Source organism: Grammomys surdaster, unplaced genomic scaffold, assembly GCF_004785775.1.
Source record: "Grammomys surdaster isolate TR1022 unplaced genomic scaffold, NIH_TR_1.0 125947, whole genome shotgun sequence".
NCBI classification, from domain to species: domain Eukaryota; kingdom Metazoa; phylum Chordata; class Mammalia; order Rodentia; family Muridae; genus Grammomys; species Grammomys surdaster.
Genome location: NW_021620769.1, coordinates 1,380,717 through 1,402,299, shown reverse-complemented (window position 1 = coordinate 1,402,299; position 21,583 = coordinate 1,380,717). Strand labels below are relative to the sequence as shown.

The following is a 21,583-nucleotide window of genomic DNA, read 5'->3' as shown; positions in this document are numbered from 1 at the left end:
TATTTTATTCTGAGCTGCAAGAGAACAGTGGCTTCAAAGAGACTGAGTCAATGTGTGACATTTATCTTTATAGCAAATGGACATCATCTCTCCTTTAGCGTGTCCCCTTTCAGAAGAGAAGTGTAGCATGTGCTGGGGGCACAGGTCACAGGAAAGAAGCCTCCCAGTAGAGTGTCACATCTCTCTGGAGGGGTGGGAAAGGCTACTGAGTGCCGGACTCTCAAGGAATTCAACACACCATGACCTGGCAACAACAGAATCCTGCTCAAAAAAAAGAAGAAAGCCAGACCTGAAAGACACTATTTTTTCATGATCTGGACTCCCTTGACCCAAAGAAGGACAAAGCACTGTCTGGTGTCTAAATTACTTGAGACGAGATCAGCTTCCCTAGCACACAGCTCTCTAGAACTCCAGGGACAATGTCATATGCCTTTTTTGTAGCATTTTGAGAAACAGCTTTTAAAAAAAAATCCTGCTTGAAATCAGAATGGTAGGTGCTAGGTGCTGGTGGCATGCACCACTAATCCTAGCACTCTGGAGACAGAGGCAAGCAGATCTCTTTGAGTTCAAGGCCAGCCTAATCTACATATCAAGTTCCAGGACAGCTAGGGCTACACAGAGAGACCCTGTCTTGAAGAAAAACCAGAGATAGAGAGAGAGAGAGAGAGAGAGAGAGAGAGAGAGAGAGAGAGAGAGAGTGAGGGAGAGAGTGAGAGGGTGGGGGGGAGAGAGAGTGAGAGAGAGAGAGGGCGCGAGGCGAGGAGAGGAGAGGAGAAGAGAAGAGAAGAGAAGAGAAGAGAAGAGAAGAGAAGAGAAGAGAAGAGAAGAGAAGAGAAGAGAAAAAAGAGAAGAGAAGAATCAGGGTGGTGTGTGATTTCATGGTCTCTTTGTGGAAGTGAGAAATAGGTGTGTTATTTGTTTGTTTGGGGTACTTTTTGTTTTTTCCCCCAGTATAGGGTTCCATGTTGCCCAGGCTAACCTCAAAGTCATTATGTAGCCAAAGATGACCTTGAACTTCTGATCTTTCTGCCTCTACCTCTCCAATGTAAAGATTATAAGTATGTGCCATTAGTCTGTTATTGGTTTATGGTTTATTGGCAACCTGGAGGCTGAGATTTGGCTTTGTCTGAATAGCACTGTGCCAATGGAAGAAGACCTGCACTTTTGATTCGTGTGCATGAGTATACATGCATGCATGTCTCTCTGTGTGTGTGTGTGTGCGTGTGTGTGTCTGTTACAGACACCAAATGGAGAAGGAGGTCTGAGGACAATCTGCAACTTTGCTTGTTTATAGACAGGGTCAGGGTCCTACTGGGTCCAGCCTAGTCTCAAATCTTCAACCTTACTGAGTACTGGGATGATAGATCACTGTGCCTAACTTGTTTACAAAGTTTGTTGTTACCATTGTTCGTTTTACACTTATCAGTGTGTATGTGCATGTAAGTGTGTGACATATATATCCTGTATGTATGGAGGTCAGAGGACAGCTTTTAGGAGTCATGTTCTGCTTGAGTTCCAGGGATCAATCTCAGGAGTCAGGCTTAGGGCAGGCACCTTTATCTACAGAGCCAACCCGCTAACCCTACGTAAATCTCAATGTGATCTCGATTATGGCACTTGTCGAATTTGTAACTTAAATGACAATGTGCCACGTATACCAAATTGATGTCAACTATGATCACAAGCACACTTCACCAGTGCAGTTGCTGGATGACTGACAGGTTCTAGGTCACACACAATGGTTATATGTATGATGAGAGGGCACGGTCTGTCTCCTGTTCCAGTTTTTGCAGAACATCCATGAGAGACATTTGAAACCACTCCTGTCCCGGGAACAGGTATACATCACAAATGCAGTTCTGAAGCAAACTGGGACATAACATGGCGTTGTCATGGTGGCAAGGCAGTGCCTAAACCCCTCCCTCAGAGCATCTGGATGTGAGTGCCAGGGCTCTATGGGACACTGACGTCTTGGGAAAAGACCATCTTACACACACACACACACACACACACACACACACACACACACAGAGTCTTCCATAGCTGAATGGATTTGAACAAAGTGAAGCCTGTGCAAGAAATGCTTGCATTCTGTTTGACAAGAAATTGCAGGCGAACAGGATAGGTGAACAAAGCTTAAAGTCCACAAAAAACGCAATAAAAATACTAACAAAGGTGTATGCTGTGATCAACCAGGACAGAGCAGTTATACTGATTATCCAACAGTCCGTTTGTGCCAGAGGCAGCAGGGCCTCCCCTGGCCACTGTTTCTAAAGCAGTGTTTCCCCCTCTGTGTTCCCCGATGCCTTGCACTCTGACAAGGATGCTTTGATCTCTCCCATTGAATGTATCTGGTGTGGACCTAGTCTGAACTTGGTAAGGGGTGGGGATAGGGAGAGTGCATGAAAGGAGGAGTATACTGCACCTCGCTAAGATTATTCATTACTTTTCAAAACCATGGCTATTTGTGAAGGCTTTGTGTGGCACACACATGAAAGACTATTATGCTGTCCATTTTAAGTATTTTGTTGTGTCCTTGCTTTTTGATTTCTGCCTCGTCTTGGATGGGAAGCTCCCCCACCCCACACCAGAGAAAGGGCAAAGAGGAAGACATGGTGGGCAGTTTACAGTCAGAGAGACCAGCGGTGCGGCTGAACGAGATTCCATACCTGAATTGGAGGGCTTGGAGACTCTTCCCTTGGAAACTGGAAGTAGTAATAATTCCAAGGCCTGAGGCTGTGCTGGTGGAGGTGGTGGGGGAGGGGGCGGGGTGACTTTTTCTGGCTTCTTCTCAGAAGGCGGCAGTGGTAGAGGATCATCAGGCAATAAAGATGACTTCTCAGCCAGAAGGCTACCTGCCGCCCTGGCAGCCACTTCTTTCAGAAGGGCTGCGGAGGAGGTCATGGAGGCCAACGACAGGAAAGAACTGGCTGGAGGCGGGTGCTCCTGACCCGGAGTCAGACTTCTCTCACTCACTTTCTTAGACAAAGCCGCCAGGGTGGAGCTGGCAGACTGTGAGCTGAACGGGGAGGAAAAGGACTCGAACCTCAGGCTCTCCTCTGTCCTGGACAGAGACTTGTCCTGCAGAACAGCGTTGGCTGCGGCTTTCAGTTTGAGGATGGCGGAGTCAGGGGACAGGCCACAGGTGGTGGTTGAGTTCGACAACCACTTACCTTGATTCCATATGAAACGGTTACTTGGGGTGTATTGGTCACTCTGATCCTGCTTCTCGGCCAACTTCCGGGCCAGGACACTGAGCTGCTGGGCATGGTGGGACGGTGGGGAAAAAGACAGACTGGGGCCAACATTCACGGGGGATTCCACCCTGCCATTGGCTGTGCCATCGAGTTTGAGGGACCCGGCCTCCAGCAGCCGCCGCAAGTTGCTGCTCAGAGGTTTATTGGAACTAGGCGGGTCATCGTCGCACACAGAGGACACTCCGGGTGAAAGGTGGCCTTGACACTGCAGCGAGTCTCGGAGGACCTCACCATCAAGTGCCACCAGCTCCAGCGTGTGGCTGCTGGGGGTGGCGCTGCCCAGGGAGGTGTCGGGGGATGTGGACTGCTCTTGGATCCGGTCCTCCAGGGACAGCTTATAGTTCTCTTGGACTTCCCCATAGGACGCTTCTGACGGGGTCTCAGAGGAGTTCCCGTACCACTGTTCTCCTTCGCTGGAGTCTCCCTCGGCCTCGGCCTGCCTACTAACATCTGGAGGGAATCAAGAAGACCAGGTTACTCCCAAAGAGAACGGCCAGTTCGTTTGAGACACTCAGACGGGGTGGGGGGAGGGGTGATGACATGCACACTCTTCCCTTCCATCCGAGAACCGTACCAAAGCCAGTTCCGCCAAGAGCTGACTCAAGGTAAACACGCTAAATAGGCAAAACTAAAAAATAGCTCATGTTACCCGTCTCTCTTCTTAAAAAGCAGTGATTGGGTGGGAGCTGAACTAGAGAAAGAGGAGAAGTGGCTTGACAAAAAGCCCCCTGCTGATCACCAACAGGGAAAACAAAACCAAGCCGGAAGCCTAGCAAGCACCAGCACTGGATAGTGAGAACTAGGGAGGAGCCTGGCAAGACTCAGGAGGCTGTTGTCCCCTGTCCTAACCCAGTGACCTCAGGCACATCACCTAGGTGGTTTGAGGCTCCATTGCCTCTCGTGTAAGATGCAACACAGTTTTTAATAAAGCTTCTCTGAGCATGTAAACACTACCTGCCACAGTCTGTTGGCCAGCTATGAAGCTTGTTCCAACAAGCCAAGTGACTGTGTTTTGAAAACAAAGAAGTGCTCCATAAAAACCAGATCGAGTTAGCAAACACTGTTTGCATTGGTGGTCTCTGGAGGGAGTGGGCTATGCCTACCGCTCATGTGCCAGCGTTCTGATTTCAGTCGCCAGTTTTCTTGCCATGTACTTAAAGGGAGTGACTAGGAATCTTTTCCTTTACGCCACTACAAATTCAGATCCACTGCCGCTGCCCCACATGGCAGTCAGGTGGAACTCAGGAGAGTGCCACCACATTTTCACCTTTGTGACCTTCATCTGGAAGGAACTTTCCCAGAAAGGCTGATGGTCAAAGTCTACCCATCATCCTTCACGCCTAGCTCCAACAAAGTCTACCCATCATCCTTCACGCCTAGCTTCAACAAAGTCTACCCATCATCCCTTCAAGCATAGCTCCAAGGGCTCTTTTCTTCCAGATGGTCCACAGAATTAATCTCTCCTTCTTACTCAACCATCCGACAAATAACTACGGTGTGCTTAAATGTGTTCCAACATTATTCTAGACTGCTCTAAATTGAACAACAGTTGATAAAATAATGACCCTGCCTTCTTGGTGCTCTCTTCATCAGAGAAGAACTAATGTTAAACTAGACTCCACAGAAGATACTGCAGGCAGGAGGGAAGGACATGCAATGGGAAAACTGTAGCATATGACAAGGTGGACTACAGGCAAGTTGCAATTTTACACAAGATGGCAGGGACCCTCACTGAGAGGGTGACTTTTGAGCAGACACATAAAAGAGAAGTGGAGCCTGGGAAAGTGACCCAGGCATGCAGAGGGAGGAGCCACTGTGACAAGAACATGTGCGCATGTGCGCATCTGCGCAGTGGGTGCTGGGGCGTGGCACACGGAAAGGAGGGCAAAGGGGTCACGTCTGCTTGAGAGAATTTTGTGAATGAGGAAGACTATGATACATGCAGACCAGTAACATGCTGTGAACATGAACCTAGCAAAATCGGAAGCCACTGGAGGAAGCCACTATGGGCAGGGACCTCATAGGACATGCCTTATGATGGCAGTGGATTCATTGCTCGGGCTGCCTCATGGGAAACCAGCTGCGGCTATAAGAGTGAATCAGGAGCGCACCTCAGGAACTGGAGCACAGGGGAGGGATGGACATGACTTCCTTCAGGTGACAGCTGGTAGCCAGACTCCAAGGGTATTTTTTTAACATTTTGTTGATAGTTGTTTCACATCACTCTTAAAGACCTGTTGCCCTCTTCCCTTCTAAAAGTGTGCTCCTTGGAGGCAGGTTGTGCTCCCTCACCTACATACCCCACTTTGAGTCTAGCAGGGAGCCTGATCCCCAGCAGAGTTCCATCAGTGTTTACAGACTGCGCCAAATTCCTCCTGGCAGTATGCTGCAAACCATCCTGCACTGTTTGTTTTCAGAACTGTAACTACAGGAGGAACTAAAAACGAACACATTGATCTTCCCTTGCTGTTCACAGATGAGCTGCCACCAATGACAAATCCCCTCACTAGGTGATAGGTCTACAACTCCTTCCCCGGATTCTTTATTAAGTTATCAAGAAAATGTAAAATATCAAACAGAATTTTCTTTTATTTAAAAAAAACTGCTAAAATTTCATTTTCTCTGTAAAAACTCGTCTGCTTCCTTCTCACCATTTGCCATGTTTCCCTCTTCTCAGCTTATTTCTGCATTTTTCTTCTGTCCTGAAACCTCTGGTGACTCTAGACCCTCATTTCCCCAATGGTTTCCAGGAGTGGAGGTGTTTATTTGTTTACCAAACCTCAAGTAGTCAACATTGACCCCAACAACTTTATGTGTCTTTTACCACCTGCCTAGATTTCAGATTAAATATCTTATACTTCAAAACAACAATAATAACTACAACAACAACATGAGATCTCTAAACAGCAAGAAAGGCAAAACATTTGAAGAATCATTACAGTAACAGCTAGCTAACTCTTCCTTGATTGTTATACATATTACACAAGTGAACAGAATAATGAATGATCCAAAAGGCAGTGCTTGGGTTCTGTTTCTTACTGGCAGAGCACTAAAATATTCAAGACTGTCCCTGAGCCAGTACATTAAGGGTCAACTAGACCTTAAGAAGATCCATGAAATGAGGGGGTCTAAGAACCTAAAAAGTTACAGACAGGTGTCTTCTCTTGTCATTTTACTGAGATGAAGAAATACACGAAGGATAATCAGCTACCTCAGCACCATATGGCTACCTACTACTGACATCAGAACCAAGGACCCAAATCTCTGGACTCCTGGCCCAGGGCTTCTCTGCTAACCAACAAATCTGCCACAGGACGTCCAGGATGGGTTATGCCAAGTTCTTAGAGGCTGGCTGCTCTGCTAGACACTCTCAAGTACCCCTTCCATTAGTTGAATCAGCAGGGGGTCATCCCACAGACCAACCTTCCGCTCCCTATCTGGAGATGATCAGCCTGAAGAGAGAACCTTTACTCTATACTTTATGTCTCCACTCCCTTTCTGCCTCGTTTTTGTCATGGCAGGCAGAAGTTGACCCAACTACCTAAGGAATTTAGTGCATCTAGAGGTAAAGGGCCAAAACTTGGCTACATTTCCTAAGCCTGTCCATATCCTCCAGGTGGAGGAATATCCCTTTTGAAGCAGCTGAGTGAGCCAGAAGCTAAGGGACTTATCCAATCAGACCGATTCTATCTATGAGTGAAGAAGACATCAAAGCCTCTGAAGTGAGACACACAGCTGAAATCTCCACATAAGGCCACCCTCCCAATTTTGCCAAAACATGAACCCAAACAATTGTGGCATGTGAGCGAAGATTTCACAGAGTGGTGTATGCCCCTAAATGCCTGTGTGTTTCTCAGGCATCCAATCCCCCATTCCAATCAGATAATCACTGAGATCCATGTTCCCCTGAACCATCCAAAAACTGGGATATAAAGATCATAGCACTCTACTAATCACTGTGATGGTTAATCTCTGTCATTAACTTGATTGGATCTGGAATTAACTAAGGACCTCTGAGGGGGGTCCAAGAGAGTATTTCCTGAAAGAACTGAATGAAAAGGGAGTGAAGGAAAAGCAGGACTCTTTTTGCCTGCCTGCCTGCACCCTTTGTGGTGACTGCACTGGCCTTGTGGTTGCAACCACTGCTGCTGCCATCCTTGGCTGGTGATGGACCCCAGCTTCTCAGCCTTTTAGTATGGACCAAAGACCCATGTTCTAGATGTCCCACTCCATCTTCAGTTCCAGATGGGGCTATTGAGCCACCCAGCCTTGTACACTGAGTAGCCACTAGATTCTCAGCTTCTCCAGTATGAAGACAGACATTGCTGAACTACCCAGAAAGTATCATGTAAGCCAGTCTAATAAGTCACCTTTGTGATATATGACCACTCTGTTGGTTTTGTTTCCCCCAGAGAACTCTGAGTACTAACAAAACAATTACTGCCCTGAAAGTGATGGTTCTGAAGTCTGAGCTATTCAAACAACCCCAGAATCTGAACGCACCCCCACAAATGAGAAAGAGCAGGTATCTGAGAGGTGGCGTGTCTCAAATTATTCAAACATCCTTGAGGTCAAATGAAAAGTACAGAGGCCTTTAGAAAAGTGCATTTGAGATATGTAATGATGTAAAGAGGTTGGGGGAAATCGAAATCACTTTCTGTTCACAAGACTATGAGGTCTTTCACACAAATATAAATTATTTGTTATTATTCTTTTATTTGTGGGCTCCCCTGATTTTCCCATTGAATGCTGTGAAACAGAGGTTCACAGAGACTCTACTGTTCCAGCTGCAGGGAACTCTTGTCCCTGTACATCACAAGGAAAGGCATCCACTGGTAGGCATGCCATGCTGAGCCACTGCAGTCTAGAAGAGGGACCCACTGGGTGCCACAAAGTGCAGACACGGGAAGCCTGACTTTCACTTTCCAGCATTCGAGAAGGCCCCGGCAGCAAGACACCTCCATCTTCTTGTCCGTCAAGTGTGAAGTCGGCCTCAGAAGCTGAGGAGCTGCACACGGTCCTGGCCAGGCCGCCTGCGGCTGTCCCTGCTCTCCCAACCAAGGCACTGGGGATAGGGGAAGCCTCTAAATGGCCAATGCAAATAACTCTAGGAAAAACATTATTTTTAACCTCTAAAAAAAGGAAGAAGAAGTTGTTTCCAAGCCAGGCAGTGGTGGTGCACACCTTTAATTCCAGCACTTGGGAGGCAGAGGCAGGAGGATTTCTGAGTTTGAGGCCAGCCTGGTCTACACAGTGAGTTCCAGGACAGCCCGGGCTATAAAGAGAAGAGCTACACAGAGAAACCCTGTCTCGAAAAACCAAAAAAAAACTCATTTCCATTTTTATTCTTATAACAATCTCTGCCTAGACTGTCAGGTTTACACTGTTTCTTGTCAAATTTACACAACAGTGTGCATGTATGTACACATGTGTGTGCATGTCTGTATGTTCCCTCAAAAAATCAGAAAGTCAAAGAAAGAAGAAGAAAAATAATGCAATTATGGAGTGAAAGTACACCAAATGCATTTCTGTTTCTACACTGTGAGTACTTACTTCTTTCTTGAGTAAAACAAAGCAAATTTCCACCACCTAACCCATTTATTTATAATTTAGTTCGCAAGAAGCAATAGGGTAAGTCGATATCCAGAACTTCTCTGTCCTCAGAAGAGAATGCCTCTGTACCTCACCGTTGCAAAGTTGGAAAGTTTTCATTAGATGCATTTACTTGGGCTGACAGTCAGCTCAGGACCTCCTCATTTAGAAGGACGGAGAGCATGTGGACAGACAACATATACAACATGCCTACTAATTTCCGGCCTTTTGAGTTATGGGGAAGCAAGGGCAGATAGAAAGCTGTAAGCTCCATTTCTCAGTCTGCTTACATACCTGCCAGTGGCGCACACACACGGTCCACCAGCCTCTTAGGACCATCCAAGGTTGGCTTGGGTCAACAGTGAGTGTCTCTGTAATACTCCCGCACGTGTGGTCACCTGCTGCCTACCAACGAGCTCATTTCCCTCCTAAGATCATCCAAGGCCCTTTATACCTAATATGTGTCTGAGGTAACTATCTAGACTTGCTTTTCAGGGTTACACATCTCTATCAGCTTTCTCAACTGTGCCTGTAATACTTGCTGCAAGTCAAACAGCCAGCTTTTACATGAGACATCATACAGAAGGGATGTGTAGGGTTGAAGGAGCTGTACTACAAAAGCTATTTAAAAAGACAATGTTAATGCTTATTTTTAGGGGTTTTTATTTGTTTGTGGTTTTGTTTATTTGTTTGAGGTAGGCTCTGAAGTATTCCAGGCTGACCTCAAATTCACTGTGATGGTGGTTAGTTAGCTTTACTTGTCAACTCGACACAGCCTAGAATCACCTGTGAAGGCAGTTTCAAGAAGAATATGTATACATGGAATTGGTCCGTGGGCATATCTATGGTGGTTGTTTTAATCAAGTTAATTGCTATGCGAGAACCATCCCACTATGGGTAACATCATTCCCTAAGCAGAGGGTCCAGAACTGTGTGTTAGTATAGAAGTCATGCTGAAAGCAAGCAAACATGCATGTCTGTACTCATTTTCTCTCATCTCAACTATGAATGAGGCTGACAGCTGTTTGAAGCATGTTGACTCTGGCCTCCCTGCAGCATGGGCTGTAACCTGGGACTATGAGCTGAACCTTTCTCCCCTAAATTGGTTTTGATCAGGACATTTGATCACAGAAATGCATAGGAGAGCACTCGCTGTGTCGCCAAGAATGACCTCTTCGTGACTCCACTTTTTGGGTACTGGAATTGCAGAAGTTCGTCATTGTACCAAGACTGTGGTTCTGATAATAAAACTGGGGCTTCATGAGGGCTAAGAATGGGGTGTACTCTACAAACAGTCAAACCCCAACTAATACTGATTTAATACAACAAACATATAATGGAATGTTCTCAGAATTCCCGTGCTCCAAAGTCAAGCCCTACAGTATGCAGGTGGAGCTGCGACAGGACGGGCATTATGTCATAAGGCTGCTGACCACCAAAAGGGATTCCACCAATATTGTGCTGGTGGGAAGAGGGGCAGTTAGTTTCATCGGTGTAGGCAGCGTTGGAAATTGTACTAGATGTTGAAAAACCATTCACACACAGGATTGTTTCGATGCCAACAACCAAAATAAAACACGTCTTTTATGGATAAGGCTAATACTCAGGTATGTGGGGACAAATTAACCTGACGGGGTGAAAATGTCTAGATTCTGAATTCTTCCCATTTAAAAACCACACTACTATTGATTCGCCAAAGGTAGGTGTCACTGCTGATCCTCTCACACCCACGAGATGACAGATGTTGGGAGCTAGTAGCTCCGTGGAGACCCTGCTCTGTGCTCGAAGACAGTGACCTGGTGGCGGTGAGCCGCAGGACTACAGAGCAGGAAGAACACTGTTCCCATGGAGGACTGTAGCACTGAAGGTGATGCTGTAACAGGGCTGGGATCTGACATGATTCTGCAAAGACCATCAGGGTACATCCTCGTTTGCCTTTCCGTGATTCCAGGACCACATTTCACAAAAGGTAGAAACCTGGCTGCAGGCTACCTAGATTTTCACTCTCCAGGAGGAAAAGGTCTTTCCTCTTCTGATTGGTCTACTGATGGTCATGCTCCCCTCCCTAGGCCTATCACTGAAGCCAGAGGGCGGGACCTAGTAGGCTCAATGTGGGTCACAGAAGAAAGGCCCGGCAAGAGGTGCCAGGAAGACAAAAGCCACCCACCCACTCCATGTGGGTTAATAAGTTTCTTCTACGGCATCCAGAGCTGTTCTCCACCAGTTGTATGATGTGAGCACAAAACACATCTGTAGTTGGGCTGGCTTCGTCTGCCAAAGTCTAAATTATCCCTTTGAGGCCTGATTGCCTGAGGATATCCCAGACACCACGTGGCCCTGAAAGGGGTGGGCCCTTCTAGGTCTTCAGGGCTTGGTGTTCTCTGTCGGAGATAAAGAAAAGACCAGTTCCTGGGACAAAGGTTCAGAGATGACACAGCTGCCAGCCAGGCCAGGAGGAAAACTTAGGAACTGGCAGGGTGGTGGAGACAAACAGATTCCTGACACCAGTGCTTCTGAGAGGCAGCCCAGGAGAAGCCCACACCTGAGACTGCAGAGGGAATCCTGGGACAGACCAGCAATCTCACACAGCACTGCCTACAAATTATGATGCAAATCCCATTGGTGGAAAGACATAAGAAAAATGAACACACCATTCTTGTCTTTGAAATGAATTCCAACCCAGTTAGAGCACTAGGTTCAACGTCTTAAGATAAAGAGCCTGGGCACATCGTCCCGTGACCAAGCAACCAGACAGCTCCTCCATCAAAACACTCATTTCGACAGAAATGGCCACTCCTCTACCTCTCCAAGACAACGGCTTAGAGCCCCCACCAGACCTTCCAGCGTTTTCTCCATGTTCCTATCATACATCTTTTTTTTTTTTTTTTTGGTTTTCTAGACAGGGTTTCTCTGTGGAGCCCTGGCTGTCCTGGAACTCCCTCTGTAGACCAGGCTGGCCTCGAACTCAGAAATCCACCTGCCTCTGCCTCCCAAGTGCTGGGATTAAAGGCGTGCGCCACCACTGCCCGGCTCTTATCATACATCTTATTCACTCACAGATTCTATTGGTTCTTTCTTCTGTACACAGGCCCTTGACTGTCTTCTCTGTTTCTACCAAGACACCCTTAGTGGACATTGCCAGGGCCACAGAAGCAGTTCTGTTCTGGTTGGGAGTCTCATCCAGGAGCCAGACGAAATGTGACTGTTTATCTGTCAGAAACTCTTTCTGTCCCAACTACTCATGTGGTCAATGTCCAACGTCCTCATGTCCTTGTGTCTTCAGGTAATCCCTCAAACAACAATGGGGAAAGCAGGTCTTTGTTTAATTTGTAGCTGTGTCCCCATCTCTTAGAACAGTGCCAAGTACAAAGCAGGCCCTCAGTTATTACTTTTCAAAGGCATGAGTCAAAAGGAAGAATGGTTGTAAGATTGGAGAGGCACTATCTATTGATAATACAAACCATCTTCAAAATGAGGATCTACAATACTGTATATATATATATATATATGTATATATATATATATATATATATATATATATATATATATATATATATGTAAGTCAAACATGGAACAAAGAAAAGAACCTGTGTTACAAGCTTTCCACCCAAGTTCCCTTCCCAGGCAAGAGAAGACAGTCCCTCTGCCCCACCCCACCCACACAAGGTAACCAGGACTGATTGTAGACGCCCCTCCTGGAAACCCCAAAGGTCTTTAGTTAGCAGTTTTACATATTCTGCCTCCTACACAGGGCTCTGTTTCTTTCCTTAATAATACTAGGTGTTCCCACAAGGCACCAAGGAAAGCATGTTCTCAAGATGCCACGTGTGTCTATGGATACCCATCTACTTGGAGAAACGAGAACACGGGACATGCTGGGGGTCGTATGTGAGCTTGAGATCCTAGCACTTTGGTAGTACAGGTGAGAGGCTCTGGAGTTCCAGGCAGGCCAGCCTACTGCATGAACACTATCTCAAAAACAAAACACCCACAGCAGAGAACGTAGGTCAACACCCAGCAGAGTGCCATGGGCTCAGTGATAGTGGCTTCGTGGCTACTGTTCTTCTCAACCAGAGAACAGACTGCTGCCTGTCCTGTGACCACTGCCTTCAGAGACCAAAGCTAGCACAGACAAGCTTCCAGTCTTGTCCAATACAACTTCAAAAACAATTTGTGAATTCAAAAAATCTGTCTTATGATTTTGGAAACCCAGTTCTAATGGCAAGACCAAGAGACAGGCCAGTGGAGTGCCAGAGATCCTGCAGCTGATTGACAAAGCCAAGACAGAAGAAGTTCCAGAGTTCCCACTAAACCCATATCCCATTACAAGATAATGGAGCCTTTCCACCATTTTTAAGTGAGTGGTGAATTGTAGCACAAACCCTAGCACACAGCAGGCTTCCAGTAAACGTCTATTGAATGAATGAATGGAACCCTTACTCTGACCTGCTACCACAGTACACATCAGATGTTTGTCAGCAAATTTCATGGGCAACCACCGTTCCAAAAGCATAGTGGCTTAGGCATGTGCTCTCACCAAGTGATGAAACCAAGTTGAAAAGCAAAACTTTAGGGGCACTGTGGCAAAAATAAAATTTTTTCAGATAAAAAAAAATTACCAAAAAGTCTCCAAACGCATAGTTTTTTTTTAACATTTCATTTTAGCGGGATTTTAGAATGTGCACACACCAAATGAAAGCATTAACAGGTTGAGATTATCATTGTGTTTCTATTACACAGGTTTGTCTCGGGAACTATGTAGACAATCATTGTCTTGCACCTATATTAATTAATTAATTAATTGGCTTCAAGCACCTGTGGATTTGCGGAGGCTAGCGGTGGGTATATGTGCATGTGTGCTCACACACCCACACAAGCAAGCGTGGAAACCAGAGGGTGACAATGGCCGTCTTCCTCCTCACTGACCACCTCATTTCTGAGACATAGTCTCTCTTATTACACCTGGGCTTCAGTGCTTTGCTAAGCTGATTGGCGAGCGCATTCTAGGGGTCCGCCTGTCCCTGCCAGCAGCCCTGGGGCTACAAGCAAGCAGCATTATGGCTTGTATGTGGGCACTGAGGACCCCAGAGCAGGTCCTTATGTTTGTGTAGCCAGTGTGTTGCCCATTGAGCCATCTCCCCAGCCCCTACCTTCGGATTTCAAGTTATCATTCTTACTTCAATAGTTCTTTTGAAGACTTGGAGGTCTCAACTGATCCAAGGCCTTTTCTTCTAAATTTGTAGTTATTGTCATTGATAAGCAGAAAAAAAATCACTAGATTTAATAAAACTGTGAGCAGGGCCAGCAAGATGACACAGAATTAATGAGCCCACCAACAAGCCTGAGTTTGATCTTTGCGACCCACTTAGAGGAAGGAAAGAACTGACTCCCAAAAGTTGTCCTCTGACTCCTACAGACGTGTCAAGGCACACTTCTCCCCGACCACACACACAACATATACAACTAAAGTCACTGTAATTAAAATGTAAGCTGTGTGCAAACTAGGGATAAATAACTGATGTCACAGGCTGAACTATGTTCAAAAGACATTCAGACACCAAGCAACCCCATTACACACGAACAGGTCTCTTCACATGATCAAGTGAAGGTGAAGTCAGTAGAGTGACTCCCAGGTCTAAGATGACTGAGGTCCCTATAAACAGGAAGTTTGGACCCTGAAGCACACACACACACACACAGGCACATGCACACGCACGCACACACATGCACACGCACAAGCGCACGCGCACATGCACGCGCACACACACAGAGACAGAGAGAGGAGAGAGAGACAGAGACAGAGAGACAGAGACAGACAGAGAGACAGAGAGGTATTTTTTTTGAAAAGCTAAAAGTTCAGTCACCAGTTTATGATGAGAGAGAGAAAGAGAGAGAGAGAGAGAGAGAGAGAGAGAGAGAGAGAGAGAGAGAGAGAGAGAGAAGCATTTTTTTGAAAAGCTAAAATTTCAGCCACCATTTTATGATATCCTGTTATGGCAGCCCCAGAAAATTAACATTCTTAGGGTATTCCTTTGGGTGCTGGCAAGGTGGCACGGCAGTTAAGACCACTTGCTGCTCTTCCAGGGGACCAAGGTTCGGTTCTATACAGCAGCTCACAAGCATCTGTGACTTCATCTCCAGATACAGTGTGCAAGCACCAGACATGCATGTGGTGCACACAGGTGCACACAAACAGAATACTCACACACTTAGAATAAATACATCTTTTTCAAAAATGGAAGTTTCTATGAATTTTTTCACATTTGAATTCAAAGAGGTACCTTCAGTGTCTCCGTTTCGCCTCCTATTGCGGTGATAAAATCCCCTGACAAAAGCAACTCATGGAAGAAGATGTTCATTTGACTCACTATTCCAGGTTACAGTCCGTCACCGTGAGAGGTCAAGGTGTCAGGAACCCGAAGCAGCTGTCAGATCATGCTCACAGTCAAGGACAGAGGGCAATCAGAACGCCAGAGCCCAGTCCCTTCCAGCTTCCCTTCGGTCCACAGTCCAGCCCATGAAATGGCACTACCCACATCCAGAGGGGGTCTCCCACCTCCATTAACACAAATAAAAATGTCCTTCCATGACAAGGCCACAGACCAACCTAATCCAATGACCTTAGATTGTGTTAAGTAAACTAACCCCTGTGCTTAGTAATGTCACTTCTGCTAAGGTGGCTGTTTTTGCCTAGAACTGACACACTGAAGCTAGATGATACGATACGGACAGACTAACAAGTCCCCACCGAAACCATTTCAAATATCACTCAAGTGAAGAATTTAGAAAAAGACATTCGTATGTGAAGCCTCTTGGTACCTGGCAAGCACAAACCAGCAACACAAGAAAGTACACTCAGTTTTATGTACACTGTAGCAAACACATGTTGGAGGGATGGAGGGACAGTTTAAAACACTGTGTGAATCCACTTACCAAAAGGCCAGTCCAGAAACCCAACTGTTCTGCTTAGCCCAGAAAGCCTGCCCTCTCCTCTACCCTCTCACACACCTCTATATGCACAAAAAGCACATAGACTCTGTGCCCTCAAGCAATCAGAAATAAATTCACTATGGCTACCATGTTGTTATCAGAGACATAATCTGCTAGGGCTGATAAATGGGTCAATTACCTGCTTCCTTGACTTTTATTTTCTCTTGTATAAATGTTTTCATCCTAATATTACCAATACCTGTTATAAGATGGGCAATAAATTACAAAATGACCGAAATCACCAGGAAATCCTTAATAGATCAAAAAAAGAACTTAGCCAGAAAAAAAAAAGACCCTAATAACACAATCATGCACTCCATAGCCTGAGAAACAGCATCCCATAGGTAGATAAATGACTGCGCATTGAAATCAGCTTCTGCATGGAACGATCGAGGCTTTGCCCCCGACAGCAGGGGCCTGCTGATTCACCTGGTAAGGAAACACGCCCAAGTCCTCCAGTCTGCTAAAGGAAAACATCACACTGGACACCTTTATTTCCTAAAAGTTTACTACATGCCATGGAAGAGAAACAACTTATCAAGAGAGAAGAGATAAAATTGCTTTGTGCTTTGCATTTAGTGACATAAGATACAGACAAAAGATTCAGGAGAGGTGACAGCCTACCACCTACACCAGTCGCAAAAGATACTAGCACCACTGATTGCGGGAAAATATACTTTCATTAGTTGGGCACAAAATCCCGTGATACCAGACAATGGATCACAAGGACACCTAACGCAAACTTAACACTAAGCTAGGAGGTAGGCCAACACTTTTAACCTTTACCCGGGCCAGGCTCAGAGCCAGTCCTTCTATCGAGCAATCAAATGTATTCTTTACTCGTGCTTCACTCTTGTTTTCTCGGCTCACCTCCTGGCACACGCAAACGGAGTCAAGGATGAAAGGCCAAAAGCCCATAATAATCAACAAAACCTACAACCAGCCCATGAGCTAAGGTGATTCCAAGGGCCAGGGTGTTCTGCAGCGGTGTGAACACTTCTAGATCCAGCTGCTCTATCTGCCTCAGACTCTTGAGAATTCCAGGGATGTGAGGTACAGTAGTCCACAATTTGAAGCAGGTGGATCACTGTGAGTTTGAGGCCATCCTAGTCTGTATAGGGAGCTCCAGGCCAGCTAGCGCTACTTAGTGAGATCTTGTCTCAAAAAACCAAACAAAAGATCCCTGGGTGTGACTCCTGTCTTCTCTGGTTTCCCTCAGGCTGACCACTTGGGTTTTTCACTAAGACAGCTCTGCTGTACCCACTTGATGGAAAACTGGCACTGTTCTCAAGTTCACTGACATTGGCAGTGATGCTCCAGGGGGGACATTTTTCTGTTTCCCAACAAAGCTTGATGCTTATGGAAATTTTCCAAGGAGGACCTAATATCAGTGAGTGAAGAGAGCTCTATTGGTGTGTTTGATAAACTTCGACCACAGTGCAGATATTCTAAAATCAAACCAGAACATTCCTCTGCGTGTGTGTGTGTGTGTGTGTGTGTGTGTGTGTGTGTGTGCAGCCACATGGTAGCCACTCTCTTTGTCACCTTGGAGAATCTATAAAATACCCCTGCTTTCGTATGTGGATAACTATACCTCATCTCTTTTTGTCTTGCAGAACTTAGAGCTGCCCGCAGTCCTCCAACTGTCCTGGCCAGGTATTGTATAGGATTCTGATTGGACAGCTTATCCTCCATGACTTTTAAAAAGGAGGCTGGGAAAGCACTGGGTAATGGAGGATGCTCTTCACAGAGATGCAAGCTGGAAAAAAAAAAGCCTTTTTACGTGAATATAGTCACCTGGTCATGCTTTGTTTTAAGCATGTGTGTTTTAGAGTTTCTGGGAGGAAACCTTGCTATGTTTGTTTTCTGGTTTGGGTTTTATGCATTATGATCAACGTAAGCCAGTAACAGAACAGCCAGAGTAGACATTCTTTCCATACTCAATTTGTTGTTGTTAGCTATGATAGACAGACAGACAGACAGACAGACAGACAGACAGACAAAACAAAACGAAAAAGCCTCCCCTGCCCCAAGATGGTCCCACACACCTGAAGCTGGCATCAGTATGTAGCCAAGGATGACCTTGAGCTTCTGATCCTCCTGCCTCTACCTCCTCAGTGCTGACCACACGTCACATGTGCATCCAAGCAGTCTAACTAAGCTACACCCCCAGCCCTAAATAAGCTCTTAAAGCTACAAACACCAGGCTAGTGAGATGGCTCAGAGTCTAAAGGTGACCTGAGTTCCCTTTCCACCCGAATTGACCCCAAAGGTAAGAACAAGAAAACGTCAGAGCAGAGGAATAACATTCAACAGACAACGAAAGACTTTTCTCAATAAATAAATAAATAAATTAAATTAACCATACACACAACTTGAAGAAATGACCAAGTTGGTATAAACAAGGCCACAAAAAGTTCTATATAGGTTTAAAGACATCCATGGAGTATGAAAAAGAGGGCCGGGGGAACTCACACAAGTTCTGGACCATCAACTCCCAGCTTCTTATGCACCAGACCTACTGGATCTGTGAGAGTTCCTCTCTCTACAGGAGAGCTTATGACTACTGGACATTGTCGATGACTGTGAAGGTGGACCAGAATGACAGAAGCAAAGCAGGTGGCATTAGCATAGCTCGTATGAGGTTTCTCTTTAACTTTCCTCCTGGGCACCCAGGAATCTGCCTGGTGTGGACATCCTGTCAGAGAGCTGGGATGTTGCTCTTAGCATTGTGTCATGGTCATCTCAACCAAAGGAGACAGGAAACTGCTGGTTGGTAGAGACCATAGGCTCCAGATGCCAAATGTGCCCAGTCATCAGGAAAATCTCACAATCCTGGCACAGCTTGAGGACAGAGAGGCAGAGACAGGCAAGTGGGGAGAGGTTCACCTCAGAGTGTGCCAGAGGCCTCCAACCACAGGCGTTCCCTCCTGCACACACACGGCAGTGGTCCTGTGCTGTGGGCCGTGGCCTCTGCTCTCCCAGCCCAGCTTCCTCCCGAAGCATATGATTTTCTCCAGGCGTCTAGACCATGTTCACGAGAATACACATGGCAGTACTCAGCATCTTCTTCCCAACCCAGCTTACAAAACTTCGTCAAAAACCATTCCAATACTTCCTATCTTTGCACTTGTGACTCTTTACTCTCTCTCTCCTTCCCTTTCTTCCTCCCTCTTCCTTCCCTTCCTTCTGCTCACCTCTCTTTCCCTCCCCCACCCCCCTCTGTTTTTCAAGAGAAGGTTTCTCTGTGTAGCCCTGGCTGTCCTTGAATTCACTCTGTAAGCCACTGTGGCCTTGAACTCAGAGATCCGCCTACCTCTGCCTCCCAAGTGTTCAGATTAAGGACATATGCCACCATCATCGGGCTTCTTTTTCTTTTTCAACAATTTCATGCACTGTTTTCTATCTCTTTGTAACATTTGTATGTATGTGTGTATCGGGGGAAAGGGTAGTCCCCACACAGGGTTTCTCTTCGTAACAGTCCTAGATATCCTGGAACTTGCTTTGTAGGCCAGGCTGGTTGTAATTGATTTTCAATCCCCTCCCTTCATTAATTTATTTACTACCCACCTGCTGCAGACCAGGCTGTTACATACAAAAACATGTAAAATAAAAACAAAAATAAAACAACAGCAACAAAAAAAGGAAGGCATGCTCCATGTTGATAAAAAGTCCAGCCACTATCGACATAAAGCACACAGCAGTCAGTGGACAGAAGTGAACCAGAAACGCTCAGCTAATTCTGCCCGGCAGCTGTAGTCACATGTATCTGGTATCTGAGGGCAAAGGTGGACATTATCAGGCCAAGCAGTTACCCACTCACCCTAAAAATAGGGGAAAGAATATGAGCAGGCAAAGGTGACGGGCACGTGAAGTACGGATAGCAGAAGGGGTCATGCCACATTCATGAAACAAGGGTACAGGGGCTCGGACAATGCCTCTTCAGGTCTAGAAGTTCAAACTTCTTTTTCACACTGATGCCTACAAGGGCTTAAGGCCTACCTGTGCTGGCAGCATGAAGGACGGATCATACACACAGGAACAGGGGGAGCTGGAGGTTAAGTAGAAATATATGGTAGGAGGGGCTCACTCTTCCAATTATCCGGGAGGAGAACAAGAGCAAGCACTGAAGCAGCGGCAGGTGTGGGGGCACGGGGACTTCTAGAACTACTACAGAAATGTCAGTGAGTCTGGTGACCATACTGCGGGAATGAGAGGGTGCATCTGAACTGTGAGGACCACAACCCAGGGAGGAAGACGGTGAAAGGAAACCAGATGTGTTCTCGGGTTCCAGACAGGACCTAGCTGAGCCATCTCTTCTCCGTGACTATGAATCCTCTAAGGTAAATCAGCTGCATGGGTGGCATCACTATGACCAAAGGCAGCTTGAGGGAGAAAGGGCTTATTCGGCTTCCATATCCGGAGTCTGAATCCACTGAGAGAGGTTGAGGTGGGATTCTGGAGCAGGAACTGAAGCAGAAGCCACTCAGGGGTGCTGCTCGCTGAACGTCTCCTCATTGCTTGCTCAGTCTAGTTTCTTATTCTACCCGGGGCCACCTTCCCAGAGACAACATGACACACAATGGGCTGAGCCCTCCCCAGTCTTCATCGATGAATCAAGAAAATGCCCCACAGATCAGTCTACAGGAGGCATTTTCTCAGTCAACTTTCCCTCTCATGAAATTACTCTAGCTTTCAACAAGTTGACAAAAAACAAACCAGGCAGGTGATGACAAGAAGCATCCATCTCATTGGCTAAACATGACACATCTTCATAGACCAGCAATGTTACATTTGTATTTGCAGAAAAAAGGTCATTTAACTGGTGAGTTAATTTAGAACATAACTTAGTAACACCCTGACATCCGTACGTACATGCATACATACATACATACATACATACATACATACATACATAGACAGGGCATGGTGAGGGACAGAAAAACCTCTACTGGTTTCACTTAACAAAGTAGTAAAAAAAATATTCATTTTATTGAAAATTGATCCTGGAATAAATATCCTTTTGATGTTGTAAGTAATGTAATATTGTATGCAATAACAGGTCTTTCTGTCCGTCCTGTGGTATGTCACAGTGCCAAGGAAAAAGGACACATAGGACAGTTTGCTTAGAAGCCCAACAAGCTGCCTTTTCATGGTGTATTACTTTTAATTGAAAGGATAACTGACAAATTACAGCCAGTCAAATGTGGGCCTTTGGCAGAACGCTTCCTGGAAATGAACAAAGTCAAGCTGATACTTCAAGGAAAGGCTGACAGTATTTTTAGCAAGTGATAAGATTCATGCTTTCAAGTAACCATTAAAATTTTGGAAAACCTGTTTGCTACACTATGAACTTGACAGATTCCCAATACCATACCTTAAAGACTTTTTCCAGACAACATTCCTGGGGATATAAATAATTTTTATGTTTACAATAAGATGGGGATATAAATAATTTTTATGTTTACAATAAGATGTATCAACATTTTATAGATCTATGTAACTCAGTGAGTCCACATTTCTGAAGTGTCCAGCACTGATGCTATGTGCATGGCAATCCAGTGAAAGCACAAGACAGCTCAGTAGCTGTAAGTGTAGCAGACATGAAAAGTTTGTTGCAATGTTTTGATTCAGTATTGCAATAAAACATATATATAAACATATATATATGTGTGTGATAATATAATTATGTTATTTTATATATATATATATATATATATATATATATATATATATATATATAT

The 21,583-nt window shown here is 45.6% G+C and overlaps 1 protein-coding gene across 5 annotated transcripts in view; it reads right to left on the bottom strand.

The window, feature by feature from the left end:
* Nucleotides 1-21,583, bottom strand: part of Znf827 (zinc finger protein 827) — a 161,734-nt gene that overhangs the window by 125,257 nt on the left and 14,894 nt on the right. For all 5 annotated transcript variants that reach the window (XM_028753389.1, XM_028753390.1, XM_028753391.1 and 2 more), the window contains exon 2: nt 2,670-3,707. In XM_028753389.1, the coding sequence (XP_028609222.1) occupies nt 2,670-3,707 (1,038 nt within the window). The remainder of the gene's footprint in view (nt 1-2,669; nt 3,708-21,583) is intronic.